This window comes from Barbus barbus (assembly GCF_936440315.1).
Source record: "Barbus barbus genome assembly, chromosome: 26".
In the NCBI taxonomy this organism is placed as follows: domain Eukaryota; kingdom Metazoa; phylum Chordata; class Actinopteri; order Cypriniformes; family Cyprinidae; genus Barbus; species Barbus barbus.
In genome coordinates this window covers 16371660-16397588 of record NC_136754.1, presented here as the reverse complement: position 1 = coordinate 16397588, position 25929 = coordinate 16371660, and the positions used below count along the sequence as shown (strand labels likewise).

Genomic DNA, 25929 nt, shown 5'->3' with positions numbered 1-25929 from the left:
ATTCATAATCTCTGAACCGTTCTTAGCAGTCTTGGATTGACAGTTCTGAATATATAAACTGACACTTGCTTTACAAAGTCCTCATCCGCAGATGTGCTTACCAAATTGTATTGCCACAGCACCATGATGGATGCCATCTCATAACAACATTCTATTTTATCTTCTCACTGTTGGAATATTATATAAACATTATCATAAAATGAAGAAATATCAACAGAATAACCAATCCTGATGTTACACTTTAAGAATCAGATATTTGGACTCTTACAAAGCATCTTATCATTTAGAATGATTTATTTTGTTGCTTTTTAAGTAAAGCTGTTTTTACAGAATTTAAGTAAAATTGTAAAGTAATAAAAATGTGTTATACACTGCTTAGATTTATTTTTGTGACTAAACATGATAGTGGATAGGGCTTCTTATGTCCGTGCCATTTTAAAATACAAAAACAGCATATTCATGCATTCTTTTCACAGGCTTGCGGGTGTCCCCTCTATTGGAAAGCACCAATGTTTATTTGCGCTGGTGGAGAGAGGACAGGTTTTGTTTCTGTTCACTCATTCATTGCAACATGGAGAAAGTAAGTGTGAGCACACTTATCACTTTCCATTAAATAAAACGCTTTATAGCTTTGTATGGCATCTAATTGAGACTTTGCCCTTATTCTTCACAGGTTATTACACAGCTGCTATGATGATGCATCCAAGTTTGTTTACTTGCTGGCCAAACCAGGCTGCAATTACCTGGAACAAGAAGATTTCATCCCTCTGTTACAGGTTAGAGCATTGTAACAGTGCATTGAACTCTGAAAAGTAAAACTTTTAGTACTACCTATATTTCTGCATCACTGATTACTAAAAGTAGATATAAATTCATGATAATGAATAAGTGAAGTCTTCTTGCAACTTCTTGCACATTTCACCTTTAAACAACACACACAACAATTAGCAATGTGCAAATTACAAATGTCTTAAAGAAAGTCATGGATGGGGAAAAAGCATTTTAACTGGCACTTGATAATACTTAAGTGGAATCAGATTTAGTCAGATGTTCCACGTAATTCCTGTGCACTCTGTAAAAAAAAAAAAAAAAAAAAAAAGTAAAGAATTTTTAGTGTATGCAATATGTGTGTGTGTACCATGTATATTTATTATGTATTTACATGTATATATTTATATAATTTATAATATAAAAAAATATTTAATATACAAATATAACATATTATTATTGAATATACACATGCATGTGTGTGTATTTATATATACATAATAAAGATACACACTACACACACACATTATGTAAACAAAAACTTTTATTTTGGATGCGAATAATTGTTTGACAGCACTAATATATACAGTCAGGTCCATAAATATTGGGACATCGACACAATTCTAACATTTTTGGCTCTATACACCACCACAATGGATTTCAAATGAAACGAACAAGATGTGCTTTAACTGCAGACTGTCAGCTTTAATGTGAGGGTATTTACATCCAAATCAGATGAACGGTGTAGGAATTACAACAGTTTGCATATGTGCCTCTCACATCTTGTTCGTTTAATTTGAAATCCATTGTGGTGGTGTATAGAGCCAAAAATGTTAGAATTGTGTCGATGTCCCAATATTTATGGACCTGACTGTTTATTGCATTATATATTTTCTAACTGATTGTCCTGTGTTGGATCCCATGGATGTTGGAGTCTATATATACATAGTCTTTAACAATGTTAAATTAAATAAATTCTTTACGTAGCCAATCAGAAGTAGCTTTGTAGATTTAAACTGTAGGTCAGGAGTCACTCACTCTTGTTTTTTTGATTAGGACATTGTGGACACTCATCCAGGGCTGACGTTTTTAAAAGATGCTCCTGAATTCCATTCCCGGTACATCACAACAGTAAGTAACTTTATTAAGTGCTCAGTGACACAGACAGGAGCTATTTCATGGAGATAATATTACCAGAATAGTGGTTTTGTTGTCAATGGAACACGCTACAAAATTCTTTAATTGTTTTTAAACATCATTCCACAACTATTTTAGTGTCAGCTACTGTCAACAGGAACATGACTTTGCTTTGTCCTGAGTTAATTATCAGCCTGGCACCTGGAATCTCTATTTGTAGCATTGCTTCAATTTTTTGGTTTTGAGTTGGAAGCTTGTTAGCTTACTAAAGTGTTTACGGTAAATCAGATCCAGCTATCTGAGCTGAGCTGCTGGAGTGTCAGAACAGTGAGACATGGAGCCCAGTGCGTCTGTCTGTCTGTCTGTGGGACAGCTGCAACACGTGCTGCAGAGGGGGTGGGAAGGTTAATGGCGTCAAAGTGGCCTGACATCACGGAAACATGGATGCCACCAACAGGCCATTGACCCTGGTCTTGCACAACCCCATATTTAGACACTTCCTTGATCTGGTGCACTGGTTGACACACCCCGGTACCAATCTCTCCTAGAAGGACTGATCTACCAGGAAATGCATGTTAATCCACACTGATGTCAATCTTTCTGTTGGAGTCTGAAGCATGGGGGCTTTGTCACCACAGGTCTAGATATAACTCAGTATAATATAGCCTCAGTACAACCTATTACTAGACGACTGTACCTACAGGCAGATGGAACTTATGGATGGAATGATGAACCCTTAAAGGAACAGTTTAATACACAAATGGAACATTTTCATCATTTACTCACCCTCATGTCATTTCAAACCTGTATGGCTTGAGATTTGGGATTTCAGAGCTGTGATGGAGGGAAAACATTCAATAAGTACTGTCTTAAATTTAGTTATTTTTCTCCCACAAAGCTTTCATATGGCTTCAGAGAACTTGGTATATAGTACACATGTCATGTGGGTGGCATTTATGGTGTTTTTTTTGTCTTTTGGCTGCTTCAATCCTATAATTCACTTTCTGAATAGCATCTGTTTTTTTTGTGTGTTCAACAAAATAAAGTCAAGTCTTACAGGTTTGAAACAACATGAGTAAATTATGACAAAATTGTAATTTTCGGGTGAAGTGTACCTGTACATCTAATATGCAAAACTTGCTTAAGTGTTAAAAAGAGCTCCTCTTTCTCGGCTACAGTAGGAGTACAGTTTTTTTTTTTTCATTTTTGTGTGGCAGCAGAAGCAACAAATTGTGTCATTGTCTTATTTTTTCCATTTTATGGTGTGCGGCGACAAGCATTTAGGTGCATAACTGCCACCTACTATACTGGCTCTGGGTTATTGAATATGTAGAATTAACATAATTTCAGTATTTATTCATTTTTATCACAGATATCCTCAATACTGGTACACTGTGACACCCCTGATTTGCACATTCGCTCATTCGTCTCTTATTCTCAAATGTGGCTTCATTAAAATCCAAATTATCACATCTCGTTGGCTGTTAGGGTTTGACATGCCATTATGTAGAGCGATTATTGCTTTTGGAACTTGTTTAATCAGTTAGGCTTTATGTATTTGAATGCCATGGTTAGTATGATTTAGAATGTGAAGAGAACTTGTCTCAAAGGCTTTTTTGGGTCATGTCCAAAGTATTCAATTCTTTTTATCTATTGTTCAAAGATAGAGTTTTCAAACAGAATTAAATTACTTTGCATGTCAGTGTTTTGGAGATTAAACAAGCACTTTAGTCTAGGTCTAGCACTTTCTTTGTAAAAAAAAAAACGTTTTAACATCCTCAACTCCATGATGTCCTCTCTCTACCTTCCAGGTGATTCAAAGAATATTTTACACAGTTAATCGCTCTTGGACAGGCAAAATCAACATGACAGAGCTCAGGAGAAGCAACTTCCTCCAGGTGAACACCGTTAAATGCTGCCATTCAAATTGGTTTCCAAAACTTGAAGGAACTATTTCATCAAAAGCCACTCTGTCTGTTTCACCAGACTCTCGCCTTGCTGGAAGAAGAGGATGACATCAATCAAATCACAGATTATTTCTCTTATGAGCACTTCTATGTCATTTACTGTAAGTTCTGGGAGCTGGACACTGACCATGACCTCTTCATCGACCCCAAGGATCTGGCCAGGTACAACGACCATGGTAAGTACAAAGTGAACCTGTTTTTGCTCAGAATGAGCCCCATTTGTTAGCTTTTATCGCTTTTTAAAGTATAGTTCACCCGAAAAGTTCCGTCAACATTTATTCATTTCTGGGTAAACGATGCCTTACATGAACTCACGTTGCTGCAGTACTTTAGATGAGTCTCATTCTGTTTCCCATCAGACTTGTAGTACTGAGAAATGGCTTTTAATGTGTATCTGCTTTGTGTTCTTCTTTGGAAAGCCTCATCAAGCAGAATCATTGAGAGGCTGTTCTCAGGATCTGTCACAAGGTAGGAGCTGCTGAGGAGAACTAAGGTGGTATCTGAGATTTTGGATGGTATACATGTGATTTATGATACAAGTTTCTTTCTTCTAGGGGAAACTCAGTGCAGAGAGAAGGAAGAATGAGCTATGCTGAGTTTGTTTGGTTCCTCATTTCAGAGGAGGACAAAAAGAATCCCACAAGGTAATGAAACGGATGAATCAAATATGTTTAGACACTACAGTTACTGCTAATTGAAATTAATCTGAAAATATAAATATTAGATTAAATTTAAACATAAAAATGAAAATGTGAAATATTACCTTGGCAACTAACTGAAATAAGTTCTAAAATTACTAAAACCTAATAAAGTTAGAAAAATTAAGAAAAAAAAACTATGACACAACAAAATTATTCAAACTAAAATTAAAAGGAAAACTGAAAATAACACAGTTGAGAACATTTGTTTTTAAAAAGTGTTATGATTTATTGATTTAATTAATTTATATATTAAAAGAACTATGCAGTGTCTCTCTTCTGGAACACAGATAGGGATCATTTTATCCAAAGTTGGCACAAAAGTTATTACACTTATGCCTTATTTTAAATCTACTTATATATTTGCATTTCATGACAAAAAAATCAAAACCAAGTTGGACCTTTATAAGGAAGGTTTGTGCTACTCTCTGGACTGTTTTAATCATGGTTTTAGTTATACATCTTCACTTATTTGCTATATATAACATTATCACTCTCTCTTTTCAGTATAGAGTACTGGTTCCGCTGTATGGATATGGATGGAGATGGTGTTCTGTCCATGTTTGAACTGGAGTTTTTCTATGAGGAGCAGTGTGAACGCATGGAGGGGATGGGCATTGAACCACTGCCTTTCCAGGATCTCCTGTGCCAGACGCTGGACTTAGTTAAACCAGAATGCCCAGGTAAAGAACCCATTCTGATACTCTCGATCATATCACCCATATGAACTTCAGTCAAAACAGGAAGAACATGAAGTTACCTCTAAAATAAAAATAACAATGTTCTGGTCTGATCCGATTCCCTTCTCCTCCCTCAATTTCCTGTAGAGTTTTAGTTAAAAGCCCATAAATGAAAATAAAAATCTCTACCATGAATTTGCTAAAATAGCTTTAAATAAAAGTTTCTGCCAAGTGTGAAAATGTCTATGTAAGATAAGACTGATAAATTACCTGGAATTTCCATGAATTTGCTTTGATTAAAAGTGTCTGTCCAGTGATTAAATGTATGTGTAATGTAAACAAATGACATCTCTTGGCAGGAAAAATTACTCTTCGAGATCTGAAGCGCTGCAGGATGGCACATATATTCTATGACACATTCTTCAATCTGGAGAAGTACCTGGACCATGAGCAGAGAGATCCATTTGCAGTGCAGAAGGTCAGAGTTTGATGGCTTACATCTGTGTTCAAATCCCCTGTGCTGAATATTATATCTGTTAGTACATTAGTTAGTGCGTTCTGTAACTGTACATGCGTGTGTATCAGGATTTAGATAGTGACGGTCCAGAGCCCTCCGACTGGGACAAGTATGCTGCCGAAGAGTATGAGATTCTTGTGGCAGAGGAGACCGCCAGTGAACAGCTACGAGAGGGGTGAGTCAATGCACTCTGTAATGGAATGAATTCGCTACGGAGTTCATTACATTGCATAGAGATGAGATACCATCTATATATGAAGTATAAAGCGTAACTGTTGCATGCTTGCTTTTGCAGATCTTTTGACGATGATTACGAGTCTGATGAGCTCACGGTCTCCTCAGACATTGGAAATAAAATGGATAAGCTGGTCATATCTGATTTATCGGCATAAGTCGGCGTTTTTGTCTACACACCATGACCTTGAACGGATAACCACCATGCCATATTTTCCCTCAAGCGTCAAAAAGGGAAAACATTTTTCTACATTTCATTAAGGACATTTGTGTGTGTGTGCATGTGTGCAATAGAACTAATTCTAAAACCCAAAGGCTTCAGACACCCACAAAAAGGCTTTATGTGCAATATGTCTTAACATGTAAATGTAAACTCATTGTTTTTCACTCTCTTACCGATAGTCACATCCACTCCCCTCAAACTAAACTGCCGGCTGGTTCCATCCACCCTTCACAAAGACTTTGATGTGAAAAAAAGGACTTTTTAGTAACTTTAGAAAGACTTTAGAATGTGCTTCAATGTGAGTGAAACTATATGTAATGCTGCCATATATTTTTAAAGGACGGGGAGGGAAAACTAGAGAGACTTTATACTTGTGTGGCACGTAATTCACCGAACCTAGATCTCTCAGACATTTAATCATGAGATCACACATGTCCAATGCTATGCTGTGTTGCACATTAAGTTTTAGGGACGTGGCAACGGTGCAAACGTGTTGCTCCCAGTGGTCACTGATGGTATTGCATGTTGTTGCTTAAAGAAAAGACAAAGTTGTGGCTTTTACAGTGTTTGAATTTAAGACAGCAAACCTTCATTAACATATTTCCAGATGAACTGACCAGGACAATCTTAGACTTGAAAGTGCTTTTTAGAAATGTCCTTTCTCAGCTATATAATGTATTGAAATGGTCATATATTTTTCAAGAAATGTAAACATGAAATATATATATATATATATATATTCATCATGCTTTTCATCTTTGGTGTACAGAGACATTTGTCCTGTATCATTTTGTGTATTTAATTCACCTCTAATCATGTAAAGAGAGCTGTAAAGCACTATTTATTTGGCTTGGGCATTGTTAACTCCTGTTTAAGATTATACAGAAAAGACCACAATCCTTCTGACCCCTGGTTGACCACTCAATCAAAATTCAGTGCTCATGTACTCTCTTCTGCTATTGACTCATGCAATGTACAATGAATTGGAGTTGCAAAAATAACCATCTCAAACTGCTCTGCCATTGGTCAGTCAGCTAATCCCGCCCCAAACACTACAGAGCAACAGTGTTTGCAGGGAAAGCAAACGTACGCTTGCTTATAGTTCTCTACCATTAAACTGGGAATTGGAGAATGTGTTTAACTCTCCAAATGACACAATTCAGCTTTAACGAGTGACTGTCTCTCAAGTGTTTTAGAAATGTCTCTCTGTGTGCTTGAAGGCCAAACCTCCCTCCACTCCGTCCCACTCTTTAGTTTATGTAATTAGTGTAAAATATTTATATATGTGAAGTGGTTTTGTTTGTTTTTGTTTGGCCAGCCATTTTCATGGTTTACCAGTAGCTTTTTCTTGTACTGTAGTCTAGCTCTTTTTTGACCTAGGACATTTATTTTATATAGCCACTGTAAATGTCTTTGTATTTTATTTTTCCCATGTGATTGACTCTGCCACTGAGTGGTAGGGGATGTTTAAATTATGATAAATCTCTAACTGCCAGTGTTATATAATGTGCATTAAGCTGAGTGGGCAGGGGCTTTATGAAGGAATTCAATATGAATTCATTGACAGGTGACAACCAACTGGACATGTTTCTGCGGTTAATGACATGCAAGTAGCACTTCCTAGAAAAAAAGAACAGAGCAATACAACTGCTGTAGTGTGATACATTTTTATCAGGACTATTAGATATTGAGATAAAAACACAAAGCTGAAACTAAACTTGACTAACGCTACAATCCTGGTTCGTTTTTATCATTAGCACATTGACGCTATGCAAATCTGATCTTCTGGACAGCTATTGGCAGCTACAGAAGCTGTAAACAACAAAACTTGTTAGTGTGCGATTTTTTTTTTTTTTTTTTTTTTTTTTTTTTTTTTTTTTTTTTTTTTTTTTCCTCTCCTTTTTATTTTTTGTTTTATATCTTTCCATGTGTTCTTTTTTTTCTTTTGGACTTGATATGTCTTGCTTGCAGATGGTGAAAGATGGGACTTAAGTGGCGTGATCTCTTAAGTGCTCTGATGAGATGGCTCTGGTGTTCGCATGAATTTTCCCTTTTTTCTTTTGGAAAATTATGAAAACAAATAAAAATGTCAATTAATGCATCTCTACAGGCTGTTCATTGGTAAATGATAAGGAACAAAAATATGAATAGGGGTAGTAGGTGCATGTGCAAAAAAATCATATGATGCACAAGAGGCCCATCACAGAGATGGCACACCAGAAAGTTGCTCTGACGCTTACTGTACTTGATACATATCCAAATTGCATAGCTCCTCATTACATCTCCACTGAAATATTTTTTATTAAATGATTGATAAAATATGTATTTCATGTTATATTAAATTATTAGATATAAGAATATTATAATTAGATTAAAAACTTTAACTATTTATTAATTAAATATGGCTCTTAAGACTGCACTTTGATAGCTCTCTTCGTCAACTACTTTAATGCAGGATATAGTTGTTGTTTGCTGAAAATTTACCCCCCAGCAACAGCTCTTCCTGTTCCAGACGGACACCTCTGACACTGGGAAACTTCAACAGAAGGGAACACCCTATCCTGTATCAGCCAGAAGCTGTCTGTGATTAAGAGAAGCGCATATCCGTTCGAAGATGATTTCTGCTTTATTTACTCCAGATCTCCATCTCCAGGAAATCCCCTGACCATTCAGCCTCTACACCAGCAGCACTTCACACTGTCACAGAAGAACACCTGGACTCTGCATGGAGTCATGATCCATATTTGCACCTCACTATGTCTTTAACTTTGTAAATGAAAGATTGAGGCACTTTTTTAAGTGTGCTTAACCTCTGCTTCAAAAAATAGAGTCTTTCATCAATATGATTTCAAATGATCATTCAGGCTTAAAGCAATTCATTTATTTGGTAAAACCGAACACATCTGTGAGGTAGATTGAGAAGATATTCTTAAAGGGTATAAATAGGCCCTTAAGAGATCAAATGTTGACAGTTTTTTTTTTTTTTTTTTTGCTGCATGTGTAACACTGAACCAGCAAAAAGAAAGAGAAGAAATTGTTGAATAAAGTTATTTTTGTTTTCTTTGCACACAAAATGTAAAAATGTCATCAAACAAATTTTAATATTATACAAAGATATTATACATTATTTCAGTTTTGAAATAATGATTTCATTTATCCAAACCTGACTGGCCCTACGTGAAAAAGTAATTGCCCCCTAAATCTAATAACTGGTTGTGCCACCCTTTGCAGCAACAACTGTAATCAAGCGTTAGCGATAACTGGCAATGAGTCTTTCACATCACTATGGACAGTGCTTGAAGTGGGCCGGAACACACCGTTTAAAGTAGGCCTACTTGCACTTTTTTGTGCGTACCGGCACTTCTGACATGTTGACTCGGCGTAAAATCGTCAGGGTCTGGGTGATTAAGCTATATGATCCCTTATATGATTAGAAGTTATATAGAAACTATGTAAATCACACTACCCTGGCGGATCACCTCTCATCTCGACCAATCACGTGAATGAACGCAAGCAGAGTCGGTCTACTTCATTGTGTGGTACGGAGAGCATGTCACAGAATAATTAATTATTGATTACTAATTTGAATCAGTACTTTATGACGAAAATCATATCTTCAAGTGAAAAGAAGCAGGCTTTTGCAATCACATCATTTTAAACCGTAAACTCCTAGAAAGTCCAAGGATCCAGTGAATGAATTCAAACAGTAAGATCAAAACAGAGCTAATGCAGAGAAAACACGGCCGTTCCCTCTCGAGCTTTCACGAGACATCACGGAGAATTCTCCGTTATGGGAACTCCTTCCCTTCAACCTTTCCTGAAGTCTTATTGGCTCACGCCAGTCAATGACTGGCCAATTGTCGCGAATCAAGCAACCGCGTACACATACTGACGAGCTCGAGGCAGTATAAAAGCGGCGCCCGCGACAATTACGTCAGAATCTTCTACTTCACCTGTCGAATTCATCATGGCTAAAGTTTGCAAGATCTGCGTGGGACCAATAGAACCGCCAGATCAACACGATCACTGCGTCGCCTGCCTGGGCCTGGCCCACGCTGAGGCGGCGCTGGACGAGTCCACCTGCGGACACTGCGCGGACCTGCCAGCCCGCGTGCTCCGGATCCGCCGCGATATGGCTCGCGGGCTATTCGGGGTGAGGCCCACTGCCGCCAGCGTGCCGCTGGTGGGCCCCCCCTCTCCTGGTGGCGGGAGCGTCATCTTGCCGCTCCGCCAGACCCAGCGGTCGCCCCATTCCCCGGTTTCCTTCCCCGAGGACTGCTTCCGCCCTCCTCCCAACATCGAGGAGTTTGTGTCCTTTGGCCAGGAGGAGGTGGACGACTCGATGTCCATTTCAGCCTCGGAGAGGGAGGACTGGGCGGGTTCGGAGCCCGATCAGACGGACAGCATGGGGCCCCCAGACCTCCAAGAGGAGCTCATGAGGGTTCTGTCGAAGGCTGTCCAGGAGTTGGAGCTTACCTGGAGTCCTCCGGAAGAGCCTACCAGGAGTAAGCTCGACTCCTGGTATTTCAGGTCCACAAGGAAGGCTGACTCGAGGGCGTCCGTCCCCTTCTTCCCCGACGTTCACGAGCAGCTGGTGAAAACATGGTCTGCGCCCCAATCGGCGCGCGTCCACTCTGCCACACAGGCCATTTTTTCCCACGTGGATGGGGCGGAGGCCCACGGGTACGTGCGCTCTCCCCCCGTCGAGGAGACAGTCGCTGCGCATCTGTGTCCTGCAGCAGCCAAGACCCTAGGCTCGGACATCAGCCTTCCCTCGAAGCCATGCAGGACCACTGCCCACCTCGCTAATAAAGCGTATGCCTCGGATGGCGAGGCGGCTTCCGCGCTGCACGCCATGGCGGTGCTGCAGGTTTTTCAGGCGAAGCTCCTGCAGGCGGCGGAGGGCGGAGCCCTTACTGCAGAGGCTGTAAAGGATCTGCGCATGGCGACAGACTTCGCGCTGATGGCGACGAAGCGAGCGGCCCAGGCCGTGGGTAAGGCCATGGGTTTTATGGTCGTCCTTCAGAGGCACCTATGGCTGAACCTGGCTGACCTCAAGGATGCGGACCGTAAGGTGCTGCTGAACGCTCCTGTGACTCCCTCCGGCCTCTTTGGTGACGCCGTGGAGTCCATTATTGAGCGCTTCGCGGAGGCTCAAAAGCGCGTCAAAGCCATGAGTCACGTCATGCCTAGGCGCGCTTTCCAACAGCAGACGGCGAGATCCAGGTCCTCGTCGGCACCTGGCTCTTCCCAACGGAGGGATAACCCCAGACCAGCGGCAGCGGTGGTGACTGCTACTGTCCTTCGCCAGGAGCCGGATGTCCGGAGGAAGGCGTGGGGTCCTGGGAGGAAGCGCCATGGCCAGCGGAGGAGCCCGCGACGAGACTCGCTCCCGCCGCCGGCTGCTAAGCCGTCGTCCTGACGGTCTGAAGAGAGGAGGAGAGTGCGCGAGCGGCCCAGCTCCCAAGCGCCAAAAGTTCATGTGTCCGAATGTTTGTGGGTTGGTTGTTCATTCAATAAAAATGCATACATTCTCACAAACAGAGCTCTTTCCTCCTCGCTCAGTCAGAGCAATACGGCTCGCCCCGCCTCAGAGCAGTGCGGAGCCGCCACCCACACAGGTTATAGTCGCGCATCACTCGCCGACGCATCCGTCGACCAAGCCGTTAAAACCGCTATGCCAGTTTCTAGACGCGTGGGAAGTTATTCCGGGGATCTCGCGCTGGCTACTCGGTGTGATAAAGTGCGGGTATACCCTTCAATTCAGACGCAGACCACCCCGTTTCAATGGCGTGGTGCAGTCTCTAACATTGCCTCGAAACGCGCTAGTTCTGAGACAAGAGGTAAGCAGTCTGTTCGTAAAAGGAGCGATAGAGAAAGTCCCTCCGAGCGAGCTGGAGTGTGGGTTTTACAGCCGCTATTTCGTGGTACCCAAGAGAGACGGGGGGCTCCGCCCGATTCTAGATCTCAGACCCATCAACAGAGCGCTTTGCAAGCGTCCGTTCAGGATGTTAACGCTGAAACAGATCCTGGCGCAAATTCGCCCCGGGGACTGGTTTGCGTCCGTGGATTTAAAGGACGCGTACTTTCACATTCAGATATCACCGCATCACAGACGCTTTCTGAGGTTTGCTTTCGAGGGCACGGCGTACCAATACTCTGTTCTCCCGTTCGGGCTGGCTTTGGCCCCACGCACCTTTTCGAAGTGCATAGATGCAGCGCTTTCCCCCCGCTGCTTCAAACGCTCCACCATCATTCCCGTCCCCAAAAAGCCCAAAATCACTGGACTTAATGACTACAGACCTGTCGCACTCACGTCTGTGGTCATGAAGTCACTTGAGAGACTGGTCCTGGCCTACCTGAAGGACATCACTAGACCCTTGCTGGATCCTCTTCAGTTTGCCTATAGAGCAAACAGGTCTGTGGATGACGCTGTCAATATGGGACTGCATTACATCCTGCAACACCTCGACAAACCTGGGAATTATGCAAGGATCTTATTTGTGGACTTCAGCTCGGCCTTCAATACCATCATACCTGACCTTCTCTCAGACAAACTGAGACAGCTCTCTGTGCCCTCCTCCATCTGTCAGTGGATCACCAGCTTCCTGACAGACAGGCAGCAGCTAGTGAGGCTGGGCAAACTCACATCCAGGACTCTCACCATCAGCACTGGCGCCCCTCAGGGTTGCGTTCTCTCCCCACTGCTCTTCTCCCTCTACACGAATGACTGCACATCAAAGGACCCCTCTGTCAAGCTCCTGAAGTTTGCGGACGACACTACAGTCATAGGCCTCATCAAGGATGGTGACGAGTCTGCTTACAGACAGGAAGTTGAGCAGCTGGCTGTCTGGTGCAGTCTTAACAACCTGGAGCTGAACACGCTCAAAACTGTGGAGATGATAGTGGACTTCAGGAGAAACCCCCCTGCTCTCCCCCCACTCACCATCATGAACAGCACTGTGACTTCAGTAGAGTCATTCAGATTCCTGGGCACCACCATCTCCCAGGACCTGAAGTGGGACAATCACATTGACTCTATTGCGAAAAAGGCCCAGCAGAGGCTGTATTTCCTCCGCCAGCTAAGGAAGTTCAACCTGCCTCAGGAGCTGCTGAAACAGTTCTACTCTGCAATCATCGAGTCTGTCCTATGTTCTTCTATAACTGTTTGGTTTGGTTCAGCTACCAAAACAGACATCAGAAGACTACAACGGACAGTTAGGACTGCTGAGAGAATTATCGGTGCCCCTCTGCCCAGCCTCCAAGAACTTTACACCTCCAGAGTGAGGAAAAGGGCTAAGAAAGTCACTCTGGACCCCTCACACCCAGCTCACTCTCTCTTTGTACTGTTGCCCTCTGGCCGGCGCTACAGATCACTGAGCACCAGAACAGCCAGACACAAGAACAGTTTTTTCCCCCAGGCCGTATCCCACCTGAACAACACATAACACACCCCGGTACTGTACATCTGTAAATAACCCATCAAACCTTCATCTGCACATAGGACACATGCACATTCACAGTTCTGTCTATGGTCATGTCTCTTTTCTGTATATTTTTATTTTTATTACTATTGTTATTCTTAATTATTGTATATTCTCTTCATTAGTGTTCTTTATCACCTTAATTATATGTTGTCTGCACTATGTTTGTACTTTCTGTACTGGAAGCTTATAACACCAAGACAAATTCCTTGTGTGTGCAAACACACTTGGCAATAAAGCTCTTTCTGATTCTGATTCTGATTCTGATTCTGATTCTGATTCTGATTCTGATTCTCAGAGTGAGCGGGATGCGCGTTCTCAACTATCTGGACGATTGGCTGATTTTGGCTCAGTCCCGGGACACGCTAATCAGCCATATAGACGCGCTGCTTCGTCACTTAGAGTCTCTAGGGCTATGTGTCAACATGCAGAAGAGCATTCTCGTTCCGAGTCAGTCTATAACATATCTGGGAGTGTGCTTCAACTAGGTGGAGATGCGAGCTTGCCTCTCTCGGGAGCGCTCGGCGGCCATTTTGTCTTCCCTACGCCATTTCAGACTAGGCAGCTCTGTTCACTTGAAGGAATTTCAGAGGCTGCTGGGACTCATGGCCTCGGCTTCGGCGGTATGTCATCTGGGCTTACTACACATGCGCCCGCTGCAGCTATGGCTGAAATCTCGAGTCCCGTGGACGGCGTGGACTTTGGGCCGTCTGAGCATCACGGTCTCCCGCGACTGCATCGAAGCTCTGAGGCCGTGGCACAACCCAGATCTCTTCAGCCAGGGAGTTCCCCTGGGCTTAGTAACATCGCGCGTTGTGGTCCCAACGGACGCATCGACTCGCGGCTGGGGAGCAGTGTGCGAGGGCATGTTGGCTTCGGGGCTGTGGTCCGAACCTCAGAGCCGTTGTCACATAAACCGCTTGGAGCTGGAAGCAGTGTTCTTGGCTCTAAAGGATTTTCGGCAGCATCTAGAACAGCAGCATGTACTGATTCGCACCGACAACACGTCTGTGGTCTCGTACATAAATCACCAAGGCGGTGTACGCTCCAGGGCTCTGTGCAAGCAGGCAGCGAATCTTCTGCTATGGGCGGACTGTCACTTTCTCTCCATCAGAGCAGCGCACATCCCCGGTCTCCTAAACCGCGGGGCGGACATGCTTTCGAGGAAGGGGATTCCTCAAGGAGAGTGGAGGTTGCACCCCGAGTCGGTTCAGATGATTTGGACCCGCTTCGGGAGAGCGGAGGTGGATCTGTTCGCCACGAGCGAGAATGCGCACTGCCCGCTTTTCTTCTCCCTGTCTCACTCCCCGCTGGAAGGGGACGCGCTGACATCGTGCTGGCCAGCAGCCAAGCTGTATGCGTTTCCCCCGATCAAGATATTGCCACTGGTGTTATGCAAGATCAGGGAGGAGCGAGCTTCGGTGATACTCATCGCCCCGAACTGGCCGAACCAGCCTTGGTTCCCGGACCTGACGGAACTGCTGGTAGCACCGCCCTGGCAGATCCCCATCAGGAAGGATCTGCTATCTCAGGTGGACGGCTCGGTGTGGCACCCAAGCCTGGAGTTGTGGAGCCTTCATGTGTGGATGCTTCGGGGATGTCGGAGGAGCTGAGCGCCTTAGATTCTCGTTTGCGAGACACGCTCTTGGAGGCGCGGGCACCCTCTACGAGGCGTTTGTATGCTTTTAAATGGGGAGTGTTTGTGAAATGGTGCTGTCATGTTAATATTGACCCGACTACTTGCACCGTGTCGGATGTTCTACGTTTTCTACAGCACAGACTGGATGGCGGATCTCTACCATCAACACTGAAAGTCTATGTGGCAGCTATTGCCTCGTTTCGTTCCCCGCTGGGCGGGCAATCGATCGGTAGGCACGCGCTGGTGGTGAGTTTTCTTAGGGGTGCGAGGAGATTGCATCCCCCGCGTCCGCCTTCAGTCCCGCCCTGGGACCTAGAGGTGGTGTTAAGAGCTTTTTCACAACCACCATTCGAGCCCTTAGCATCCATTGATTTGAAGGAGCTATCTCTCAAAACTGCACTTCTTCTTGCTCTCGCTTCGGCTAAGCGCATAGGGGATTTACACGCGTTTTCTGTGGACAGCAACTGTATTCGCTTCGGGCCCGGCGACTGCAGCGTCACTCTCCGGCCGAGACCGGGCTACGTGCCTAAATCACTATCTACCCCCTTCAGAACGCAGACTGTGTCGTTGTCTGCCCTGTCTTCTGAGTCATCGTCCTCGCGTGCCGCGGACGCTCAGACTTCGGTGTGCCCCGTCAGGGCTTTGAGGATTTACATTGACCGTTCGGCAAGCTTTCGGCAATCTGACCAGCTTTTCGTGTGCTACGGTGGTTGTGCGAAGGGCCGGGCCGTGTCAAAACAGAGACTTTCCCACTGGATTGTGGACGCTATCACGGCTGCTTATACGAGCCAAGGTTTGGAATGCCCTTTGCATATTAGGGCTCACTCAACAAGGGCTATCGCCTCCTCCTGGGCGTGGTCGAGAGGTATGTCTATTCAGGATTTATGCCTGGCAGCTGGCTGGTCTTCTCAGAATAACTTCGCCAGGTTTTACAAGCTGGACGTTCAGTCCTTAGCCTCCCAAGTGCTGTCGGTGAGTGACTGATTCATGTTTGCTACCTCTGTTCATGTGTGTGGCTGCCTCGCACAGTAGTTACTCCGTGCAGCCCTCTATGCTTGGTGTTTGTCTGCCCTGTACTCAGTGCAGCTCCCTGTTATTCATGTCTGACTCACTTTGTGCAACCATTGTCGTGTTATGTTATGCTGCTTTAACACAGTTATCTCTGTGCAGCTCCTTACAATACTGTTGTCGCTCCTGTTCTGCCCTGTTCTCAGTGCAGGCCACGTTATTACTGGCCAGATATGCAAATTTCGTATACCTGGGGTTTAGACGCTCATTGGCTTATCTCCACCTATCAGCTGTGAGCCTGCCTAACGAGGGTCGCTATTGGTGCGAATGTTGCGTGTGTTCTATCTTCGCTGAGGGTGTAACTTGTACAGGCTGCTCGTAGCCTTCTCACGGCGGGATTGAATATCGTTCCCATAACGGAGAATTCTCCGTGATGTCTCGTGAAAGCTCGAGAGGGAACGTCTCCGGTTACTATCGTAACCTCGGTTCCCTGAGAGCGGGAACGAGACATCACGGAGGTCGCCGTGCTCGCTGCTCGACCAGCTAACGTTAGCAGTGTTCAGTTTCAGATTCTGACGTAATTGTCGCGGGCGCCGCTTTTATACTGCCTCGAGCTCGTCAGTATGTGTACGCGGTTGCTTGATTCGCGACAATTGGCCAGTCATTGACTGGCGTGAGCCAATAAGACTTCAGGAAAGGTTGAAGGGAAGGAGTTCCCATAACGGAGAATTCTCCGTGATGTCTCGTTCCCGCTCTCAGGGAACCGAGGTTACGATAGTAACCGGAGACGATTTCATCAGCGATTACGGAGAGAATAGTGACTTACCTCCAGATGTTTGGCTCTGTTCGAAGGCGGTCGCATTTTTCTTCCCTCCCTCCCTCCTGAACTTCCCTGCTTGCTCTCTTGTATTGTCCTGTCCTTCTTAAGAGACTCTCGCTGCACTATTTACAAAACCGAAATTATGGATCTGATCAATTGGTCTCTAAATGCAATTGACACCATCTTCTCGAGTAGGAAAGCGGGATCTGGAGAACCGAAATGTCCCGCTGGGACGTTTGCTGCTGGCTACACGATGGACGCATGGGAGAGATGGCGGGTCGTGTGTCTGGCGGCTCTCTCCGTGGAGGACATTGAAGACATCTTCTTATTCGGAACAATGATAACTGGGTTTCTGCTATTTGGATTAGGCGTTGCCCTAAATTATCAGAAAATTAAGGAGACGGGACTGGCTATCCAAAACCTCTCACGGCTGCCCGTCATGAAAAATTGATGGACATGGAGATCAGAATGGACAATGAGAATAGCTGTGAAACTGGAAGACAGCTGTTCGCACTAAGACAAAACAATCTTATCTCTTTCCGGCTTCCCACAACAGAACGGCTTGGCAAGGCCGCTCTGGTATCAACTCTCCGGTGAATACTGCAGGGAGACGCTCTTTCTTCCATTCCCTCCTCCCAAAAACACCTTGTTATTGTCGGGTGCTTGTGCTCTGTCCAAGGACGTTTCCATGGCAATTGCTATGTCGCATCACAACCTGCGAACTGAGTCGACTGGTTTGGAGTGCTGGCGAAACGGATTTCAAGGCATACGAACTCACACGAACTTACACATACACACACTCATACACCTCCCTAACCCCATCCCACGCCTTCGTCGCTTCATCCTGTCAGGTGTTAACGGGTCCGTGGGTTTGCGCTGTAATGGCGGCTGGCCGGATGGCTGTTTCGTCTGAACTAGGATTACTATGCAAGTTATGTTCCTGTGTTGACTGTGCTTTATGCTGAGGTTTTTTGTCTGTTCTCACACTGCACTCTCTTCCAAGAACGCAGTGCGTGGACACTTTTTTTCTCCTCTCTTTCCTCATGTTATGCTGTATTTCTTCTTCTCTATTGCATTTCGTTGCCTTGTACCTACATGTGCAATGACAATAAATTGAATCCAATCCAATCCAATCCAATGTCAGTAAAATTATTATTTTCAGCGTGTATTTGGTTTAAAAGCAAGAGTGTTTTATAATGCACGCTGATTATGCGGTGGTCAGAGATTTAAGTCTGACTCAGTGAACACAGTCTGGCCGTAGAGACGGGCCGGCGCAGACAGACCTGGCTCTCTCGTGAGGACAGACTCTGCTCGCACTGCATCCTGGGAGTGACGGAGACGGAGCTGCACTTCCTCACAGAATGCACAAAATATAAAGATATCAGAGACCAATACTACCCCAAAATTAATCAAATATTCCCCCAATTTAGCACATGTAATCCAACTCAAAAACTCGGTTTCATTCTTGGCGAAGAAGCCAAATGTTGTAATATTGCTGCAAGATTTGTAGCATCTTGTCATCTCCTGAGAGACAGCCAGAGAGAAACAAACAGCCAATAAACACACACTCACTCACAGCCCAAACACACACACATTAGAGCTACACACATCTATATAATCTACACAATGTTCAATTTTCCAAGTTCAGTTGTTACATGATGTCTATAATCTTTTATCGATTATTATAATTCTTTATTTATTTTATTAACAGTATTAGCCTTTTTTTTTTGCTATATCTAGCCATGTGTTTATATAATAATGCTTTTATTTAGTTTCATTATTACTATTATTTTCTCTAAGCTTTATTAAATGTTCAGAAATTCTAAATCATTTTCTATGTTGTTTTAATGCTTTGGCAATACAGAATGTATGTTTTTGTCATGCCTATAAAGCTATCTGAATTGAAATTGATTTAGCGACTGAATGGATCCGTATATTAAAGGCAGTTGATTTAGTGGTCTTTGGCGTCTCCTTGTGGTCCTGTTTGGTATCGCAGCTTGACTTGTGCTAATTTGTATTGAAAACTTTTATTTAATTATTGATTGATTGATTGTGGCACTATACAGTGTGAATTATTAAAAAGTACTTATTAATTTAATATAAATAAATAAATTGGGGTGGGGGGATGAGTACCAGCACTTCTTTTTTTCCACTTCAAGCACTGACTATGGATGAATTTTGGCCCACTCTTCTTTGCTGAATTGTTTTAATTCAGCCACATTGGAGGGTTTTCGAGCATGAATGGACTGCTTAAGGTCATGCCACAGCATCTCAATCGGATTTAAGTTTGGAATTTGACTTGGCCACTCCAAAACCTTAATTTAGTTTTTCTTGAGCCATTGAGCCAGAGGTGGACTTACTGGTGTGTTTAGGATCATTGTCCTGCTGCATAACCCAAGTGCGCTTGAGCTTGAGGTCACAAACTGACGGCTGGACATTCTCCTTCAGGATTTTCTGATAGAGTGTAGAATTCAAGATTCCATCAATTATGGCAATTCATCCAGGTCCTAAAGCTGCAAAGCAGCCCCAGACCATCACACTACCACCACCATGTTTGACTGTTGGTATGATGTTCTTTTTATTAAATCCTGTGTTAGTTTTACACCAGATGTAACGGGACACACACCTTCCAAAAAGTTCAACTTTTATCTCATCAGTCCATAGAATATTTGCCCAAAAGTCTTGGGGATAATCAAGATATTTTTTGGCAAATGTGAGACGAGCCTTTGTGTTCTTTTTGGTCAGCAGTGGCTTTTGCCTCTGAACTCTCCCATCTTTTTCTTATTGTTGAATCATGAACATTGACCTTAATTGAGGCAAGTGAGGCCTGCAGTTCTTTAGATGTTGTTCTGGGTTCTTTTATGACCTCCTGGTTGAGTCGTTGTTGCACTCTTGGAGTAATTTTCGTAGGCCGGCCGCTCAAGTTTTTTTCATTTGTGGATAGTGGCTCTGAACATGGTTCACTGGAGTCCCAAAGCCTTAGAAATGGCTTTATAACCCTTTCCAGATTGATACTATTTGTCAACTATTTTGTTTCTCATCTATTCTTGAATTTCTTTAGATCGCTGCTCTTTAAGCATGCTTCACTTTGTCAGAAAGGTTCTATTTAAGTGATTTCTTGATTAAACAGGTCTAGCAGTAATCAGGTCTGGGTTTGGCTAGTGAAATTTAACTCAGCTTTCTAAAATAATGTGGTTAATTACAGTTCTTTCATGATTTAACGGGGGGGGGGGGGGTGTGTGTGTGTGTTTTTGGTGAACTATCCTTTAAATGGGTGTTAAACCATAATGTGAGTGTTGATTTATATATCACAGACAGCAATTTGAGAAAAATACCATGCATGGTGGATCAGTTATCACAGCACGCGATAAAATATGAGCAATTAATAAAAAGCAGCACTAAACATGCTACATTAACAGTAGTTGTGCTCCTGCCCTTCCTTTAACTCTCCTGCTGATGGCAGCAGACACATTTACACCGTGTGACCTGCCTGCCACTGTCAGAGAAGTGAAATGTAGAACAAGGGGCATTGAGTTTGTTCAGCTGTGCTCCTCTGATTTTGAGATTTTAAAACCTACATACCTGCCTACATGATTATGCCATGAGTCACAGACATGCAGTGGACTTATAATAGTTTGCATACTTGAATGACAGTTTAATGATCCATCTAATTTTCTAAATTTGTCTTGTGATGACAGACTTGCAAGCATGCAGACAAGCCTGCAAACCTGCAAAACCATCCCAATACAGGATGGTGCAGCGAACAGTGTCCCATAATATAATGACATCCAGGAGAACTGCAAGGTTGTAACAATTTAGGGAGTCTAACGGTAAAATGTAAAGACGCAATCACTGGTAAACATTTTGATCATCTACTGTATCTGAATATTGGGGGAAATCTCTCTTAATAGTGGTTACAGTACTGTGTTTTGGATTGTGTGGTCAGTACCAGCTTGACCATTACAAAAACATTAGTAACAGTCCCATTTGTTAATGCATTAACTAACAAAGAGCAAATAATTTTTTACAGTGTTTATTGGGTTAATGTTTGTTAATGTTAGTTAAATAAAACCGTTCATTATTACTTCATGCTAGCTCAGGTCCATTAAATAATAATAACAGACAGAACTTTTGGTTTTAATACAATTTTAGTAAATTAACATTAACTAAGATTAAAAAATAACATTTTTCATTGTTCATATTAACAAATTATATAAATAGGCCTCGTAAACTAATAATAATAAATGGAACCTTACTGTAAACTGTTACCAAACATCAAACCACAGGAGACAGCCAAAACCAAGATAGCCTACTCAATGTGGGACAGATTATTTCTGTTTACAAATGACAATAAATAAATACATAGATACATAAATAATCAGTAGCCTAACCTCATTTTATAACCACATAATCTATGTCACACAAATAAAAAAATTATCTTGACAAAAAAGAGCCTTACATGAAGTGTTTCTTTTTTTAAAAATCAATCACTAGTTGCATTAAAAAACAACAACTTTTTGCCATTACCTGATAATCAATATGCAATCTTGTAACAATCCATAAAAACAACTTTTAATCAGATTCGAACCATTGAACACAGCATGAATAAATCGCTGTAAAAGTGATCTTATTACTGCTGTTGTGGATAGTAAAAGCTGTGTCTGGTGGTGTATTCAGGTTAAATCGTCTTTTGAATTGTTCTCTTCGGCTCTTCTGTGAAGTTCGTTTATATGGTTGCTTACGGTAAAAGGGGGCAGGAACAAGCTCACATGTGCTGTGGGACCTAATTGACATGGCCGCGGAATCTCCCCCTGACTGAGCGCTGGTGGAGCAGACTGGAGCAGGGATTGCCAAAGTTGTGTCTGGGGTGAAAGTGGAGCGCTGGAGTTTCTTTCAAGATCATTTTATTGCAGTGAGGTGAGTGTTTCCTATCGCTTATAAGCGCTATCTTTTGCCACAGTTCGAGTTCGTGTGCTTTTTCCCAATTAAACGATGAAAATATGTTCCTAACGGAAAGTTGCGTTGCGTTCATTTTTGTGTCTGGATGGCGGTGACGCCGGGAGTCTAGGTTAGTTGGCCAAACAGGAGAAGAGACGGAAAACTTTATTGCTCCGCAGGAAAACTGACGGATTTGCATGGATTCTTTTTAGAAAACGTTATTTGCCCAACAATGCTCAAAACTCGTCGTGCAACTTTCTAATGACTGGCGCAGTTTACGAGAAAATACATAGTTTGAGTTCTGCGTCGCTAAATTCCAACTTTGGAATTTTGGGGAGTTTAAGTTCTATGTAACGTTAGCGCATTCTGTTATGTAAACGTTACAATTTGTATAAAAACGCTACACTTTAGCTTTATTAGAAAGTATTTTGTTATATCCACGAGTCTTGGTATCAAATTGTTTAAGTGGCATTTATTTGGGATGCTGAGTCTTTTCCAGGTGTCTTTCCTTTTGAGATTATAATGTTCCAAAGCAGGCAGTTGGAATTATGTCGCAGAATAATATTTGGCAAATATTTCGGGAATAATGATTGATGAAGTGAAGGTCAACTCCATCATGCCCTAGTATTCCAGACAGCCTATTCTTCAACAGCTGTGTCTGTTTATGGAGGAGAACATTGCGTGCTGTTGTCGTTGCTCTGTCATATATTGTGCAGAAAGTATCTCGACTTTGTATTTCTTTCTTTTTATTGTTTTGGTTTAATGCAACGTCGTGCGTCGTTTTCCCAAACGTCAGAAAGTACTGATTGCGCCTTCGTGCTGGGAATTAAAGCGCACAATTAGCAGCTCTGGAAAAATACTTTTAAAGGTTGCGTTTAATCTCTTGGATGATGTTGTTGGTCACCGAAATAACGCTTTAAAATAGTTTGTACCATACGAGTTCTGCTCTTGCCTGGATCCAGAGGGCTTATTGGAGAGAAAGAAGCACATTATCTGTGAGAGGAGAAATGTGATCTGCAGAAAATGACATCAGGTTTAAGTTCTCCAGCTGAGAGAGGGATTTCATAACTTTTTCTAAAGATGTAAGTTATTGCACTGGGGCAGAAAAAAAAAATTGTTTTATTTAAAAAAAAAATAGCTGCAGAAAAATAAGCTGTTTCATTCCTCAGCTCCTTATCGTCTTATGTCTATAAACTTTCTCAACCAGGGACTGGGGCCAATAGGTGAACTTCCGAGGAGGCCACAAGATGTTTTAAAATAAGCTATATAAAACAATTAAATACTGGTACAATAATCTGTATGCATCTCATTTCTCAGTTTTTTTTAATTCCTTTTTTTCAGCATAGAGGAATTTTTCCAATACTTCCCATGGAGACCAGTGGAATGTTTTTTTGTTTTTTTTCTGTAAGAGCCATAAATTCAATCTATAAATAAAACATTGGGTTGCTGCATTTTATGCTTGCATTATGCAACACTCTGGAATGCTTGTTTCTGATTGGTCAGTCGCAGCATTCAACAGCATATTTCTGAATAATGCCCGTTCCCCATGGCAACACTCTACAACCACTGTGGAAACCTATATGACCTCCATAGCTGTTGTAATATTGTGTCTCAGTGTCTGCAAGTGTATATATAACCATTTAAAGTGAAATCTATTTTAATATTAATCTATTTTCTAAATAGCTGTTTTTGCAAACGAAACACTTCAGGAAACCATGTCTGGGTTTATTTTACGATAGTGATCATGTGACCAAATTTCAAAAAGTGACCAAAGATTGGCTGTTGAATGTTACATATACATTGAGGTCTTTGGAGTCAAAAAAGTTGAGAATCATTATTTAAAAGTATGCACTAGCTAGGAAAATGTGCAAAAAAGTGCAGTACAACTGTAGTTTTCCATGGACCCACAATCAGCATATCTCTGAGACTCTTTCAAAACAAAATATCTGTTTTATTTTTTAGCCAGTATCTGATGGATCGGCTTCGACAGCTATTGTTTCATCAGTCTGAGAGAGCTGGCATGGGGAGTTAAACTTCCTGATTGGGCATAGCTGCAGGAATGTGCTCTTCCTTTAAGGTCATGGGGTTGTACCTGGTGAGCTGGAGGTCTGTTTCCCCAGGGGCACCTCAAATACTGCACATGCACTCATACCCTCCCCCCTGCAGTTCCCCATCATCCTGGGAGCAGCTCTGTGCTTTGATGTGTGCTGATGTTATGCAGTGCAGCGTGATAAAATCTGTTGTGATTGTTCCTAATTGCAGCGGAGAGTCCACCTCCCTGATTTTCTCTGACTGGTGCCCTTTGAAACAACTTCACATCTCTTAGTCACACTTATTGGTCAGTAGATGTTTACAACAGTAGATGTTGTAAAATTCGATTTGTTCCGTCTTGTGCCGGTTCAGAGAGTTCTTCTAGGGATGATTCTTCCTATTTTATACTCTGCCTCCATAACATCCAGTGAACTCAATGTCCTTCATCTGCTGTATATTTTTGAAAAAAATATGAGTAGAAAAGCAGTGATGGTTTTGGTCAGCGAAGTCATGATCTTATCATTAGACTCTCAAGTGCGCTATTTTCCCTTGACCTCATTAGGCAGAGAAAGCCAGCGTCTCTCTAACTGTTAATCAAGACAGAACAAGTTTGTATCTGTGCTTTAACCATTAGCGCTTGGGAAATATGCATGCAGTGATGATGTGGCTGTCAGCTGGTCCATGAATCAGGATCCTGCTGCTCATCTTGAATCAGCCAACCACGGCCACATATAGCGTCATTCAGTGGAGCTAAAAGCAGGGTTCTGCATAACAGTAATCATTGTGCTATTGTTTTCATGCATGTCTCTTTTGCGCTCTTAGGATCTTCTCGTTGCATGTTTGTTTGGCACAGTGCTGCCAGACTTCTCTGTCTTCTTGGTGATTTACTCAATTGTTGACAGTTGATTTAGAAGACGATAAAAGAAGCCTTTGAACTCCATTTCCCACCGTTTTCTCTAGACAGTTGCCTCTCCACCCAACTGTACACCTGTCACTTTAGGCAGCATTGTAAGTGACAAGCTGCATGATGCCATAAAATACTTTATTTAGACTGCTTTGTTTTGCATCTCTTGCAACAACCAACTAGGGTTGAAAAGAATTTAAAGAGATTTTTAGCTTAACATGTTGACAGGATATTGTGTTTTAGTTGTCAGACTGTATGACTTTATACAGTGTTTAAAGGTGTTTTGGACCCTTAAGGTGCATCAAATTTACAGTTGCTTAGTGAAATTCTGAAGATGGAATCCAGTCATTCCAATAGGAATCTGTGGAATCAGGAGATTCACATGAGGAAGAAAATGTTCCCCATGCAGATTTCACTCATTTTCAAGTTGCTCATGTGAATTCTCTGCACTGACCAACAGAAAGCTGCTTGGTTTGAAAGTTACTTCTGTGTGAGCTTTTTTTACATTGCTAAGCTATTAACAATAGACAATCAAGCTGTTTTGTCCATGATTTTCACTGAAAAATCACTAATGGGACTGCATCTTTATTGACAGTTATTATTTGAGCAAAAATAGTTCCACCATTCTTTAAAATATCCCTCTTTGTGTTCCACAAATGAAAGTCATACAGATTTGAAATGACATGAGTTTGAGAAAATGAATCCAATATTAATTTTACCATAAGATAGATTAATTTTGTGAGACTGATTAAAAAAAAAAAGTTCTGTAAGCTAAAATACATTGACCTGTTTTCAGGCAGTCAGATATTATAACATTTTTGAGTTGTAAAAACATATGGAAACTGTTGTATTCCATTGCTCTACTTTTAAGTGTTTTACAA

The 25929-nt window shown here is 42.4% G+C and overlaps 2 protein-coding genes across 3 annotated transcripts in view; both read left to right on the top strand.

Annotated features, from left to right (window-relative positions):
* LOC306846699 (serine/threonine-protein phosphatase 2A regulatory subunit B'' subunit alpha-like) overlaps positions 1-6955 on the top strand; it is a 41931-nt gene extending 34976 nt beyond the window's left edge. Inside the window, exons 3-13 of one of the 2 annotated variants that reach the window (XM_079380266.1) lie at positions 477-580; positions 674-776; positions 1825-1899; positions 3717-3803; positions 3892-4048; positions 4292-4340; positions 4427-4516; positions 5078-5253; positions 5610-5728; positions 5836-5942; positions 6063-6955. In XM_079380266.1, coding sequence (XP_079236392.1) covers positions 477-580; positions 674-776; positions 1825-1899; positions 3717-3803; positions 3892-4048; positions 4292-4340; positions 4427-4516; positions 5078-5253; positions 5610-5728; positions 5836-5942; positions 6063-6159 — 1164 coding nt within the window. In that variant the 3' untranslated portion in view covers positions 6160-6955. The remainder of the gene's footprint in view (positions 1-476; positions 581-673; positions 777-1824; positions 1900-3716; positions 3804-3891; positions 4049-4291; positions 4341-4426; positions 4517-5077; positions 5254-5609; positions 5729-5835; positions 5943-6062) is intronic. The other variant, XM_079380265.1, reaches the window with a different exon arrangement.
* A 15033-nt stretch (positions 6956-21988) lies between these two features.
* LOC306846300 (fibronectin type III domain-containing protein 3B-like) overlaps positions 21989-25929 on the top strand; it is a 160426-nt gene continuing 156485 nt past the window's right edge. The window contains exon 1 of the mRNA XM_079379569.1: positions 21989-22092. The gene's annotated coding sequence lies outside the window, so the exon portion shown is untranslated. The remainder of the gene's footprint in view (positions 22093-25929) is intronic.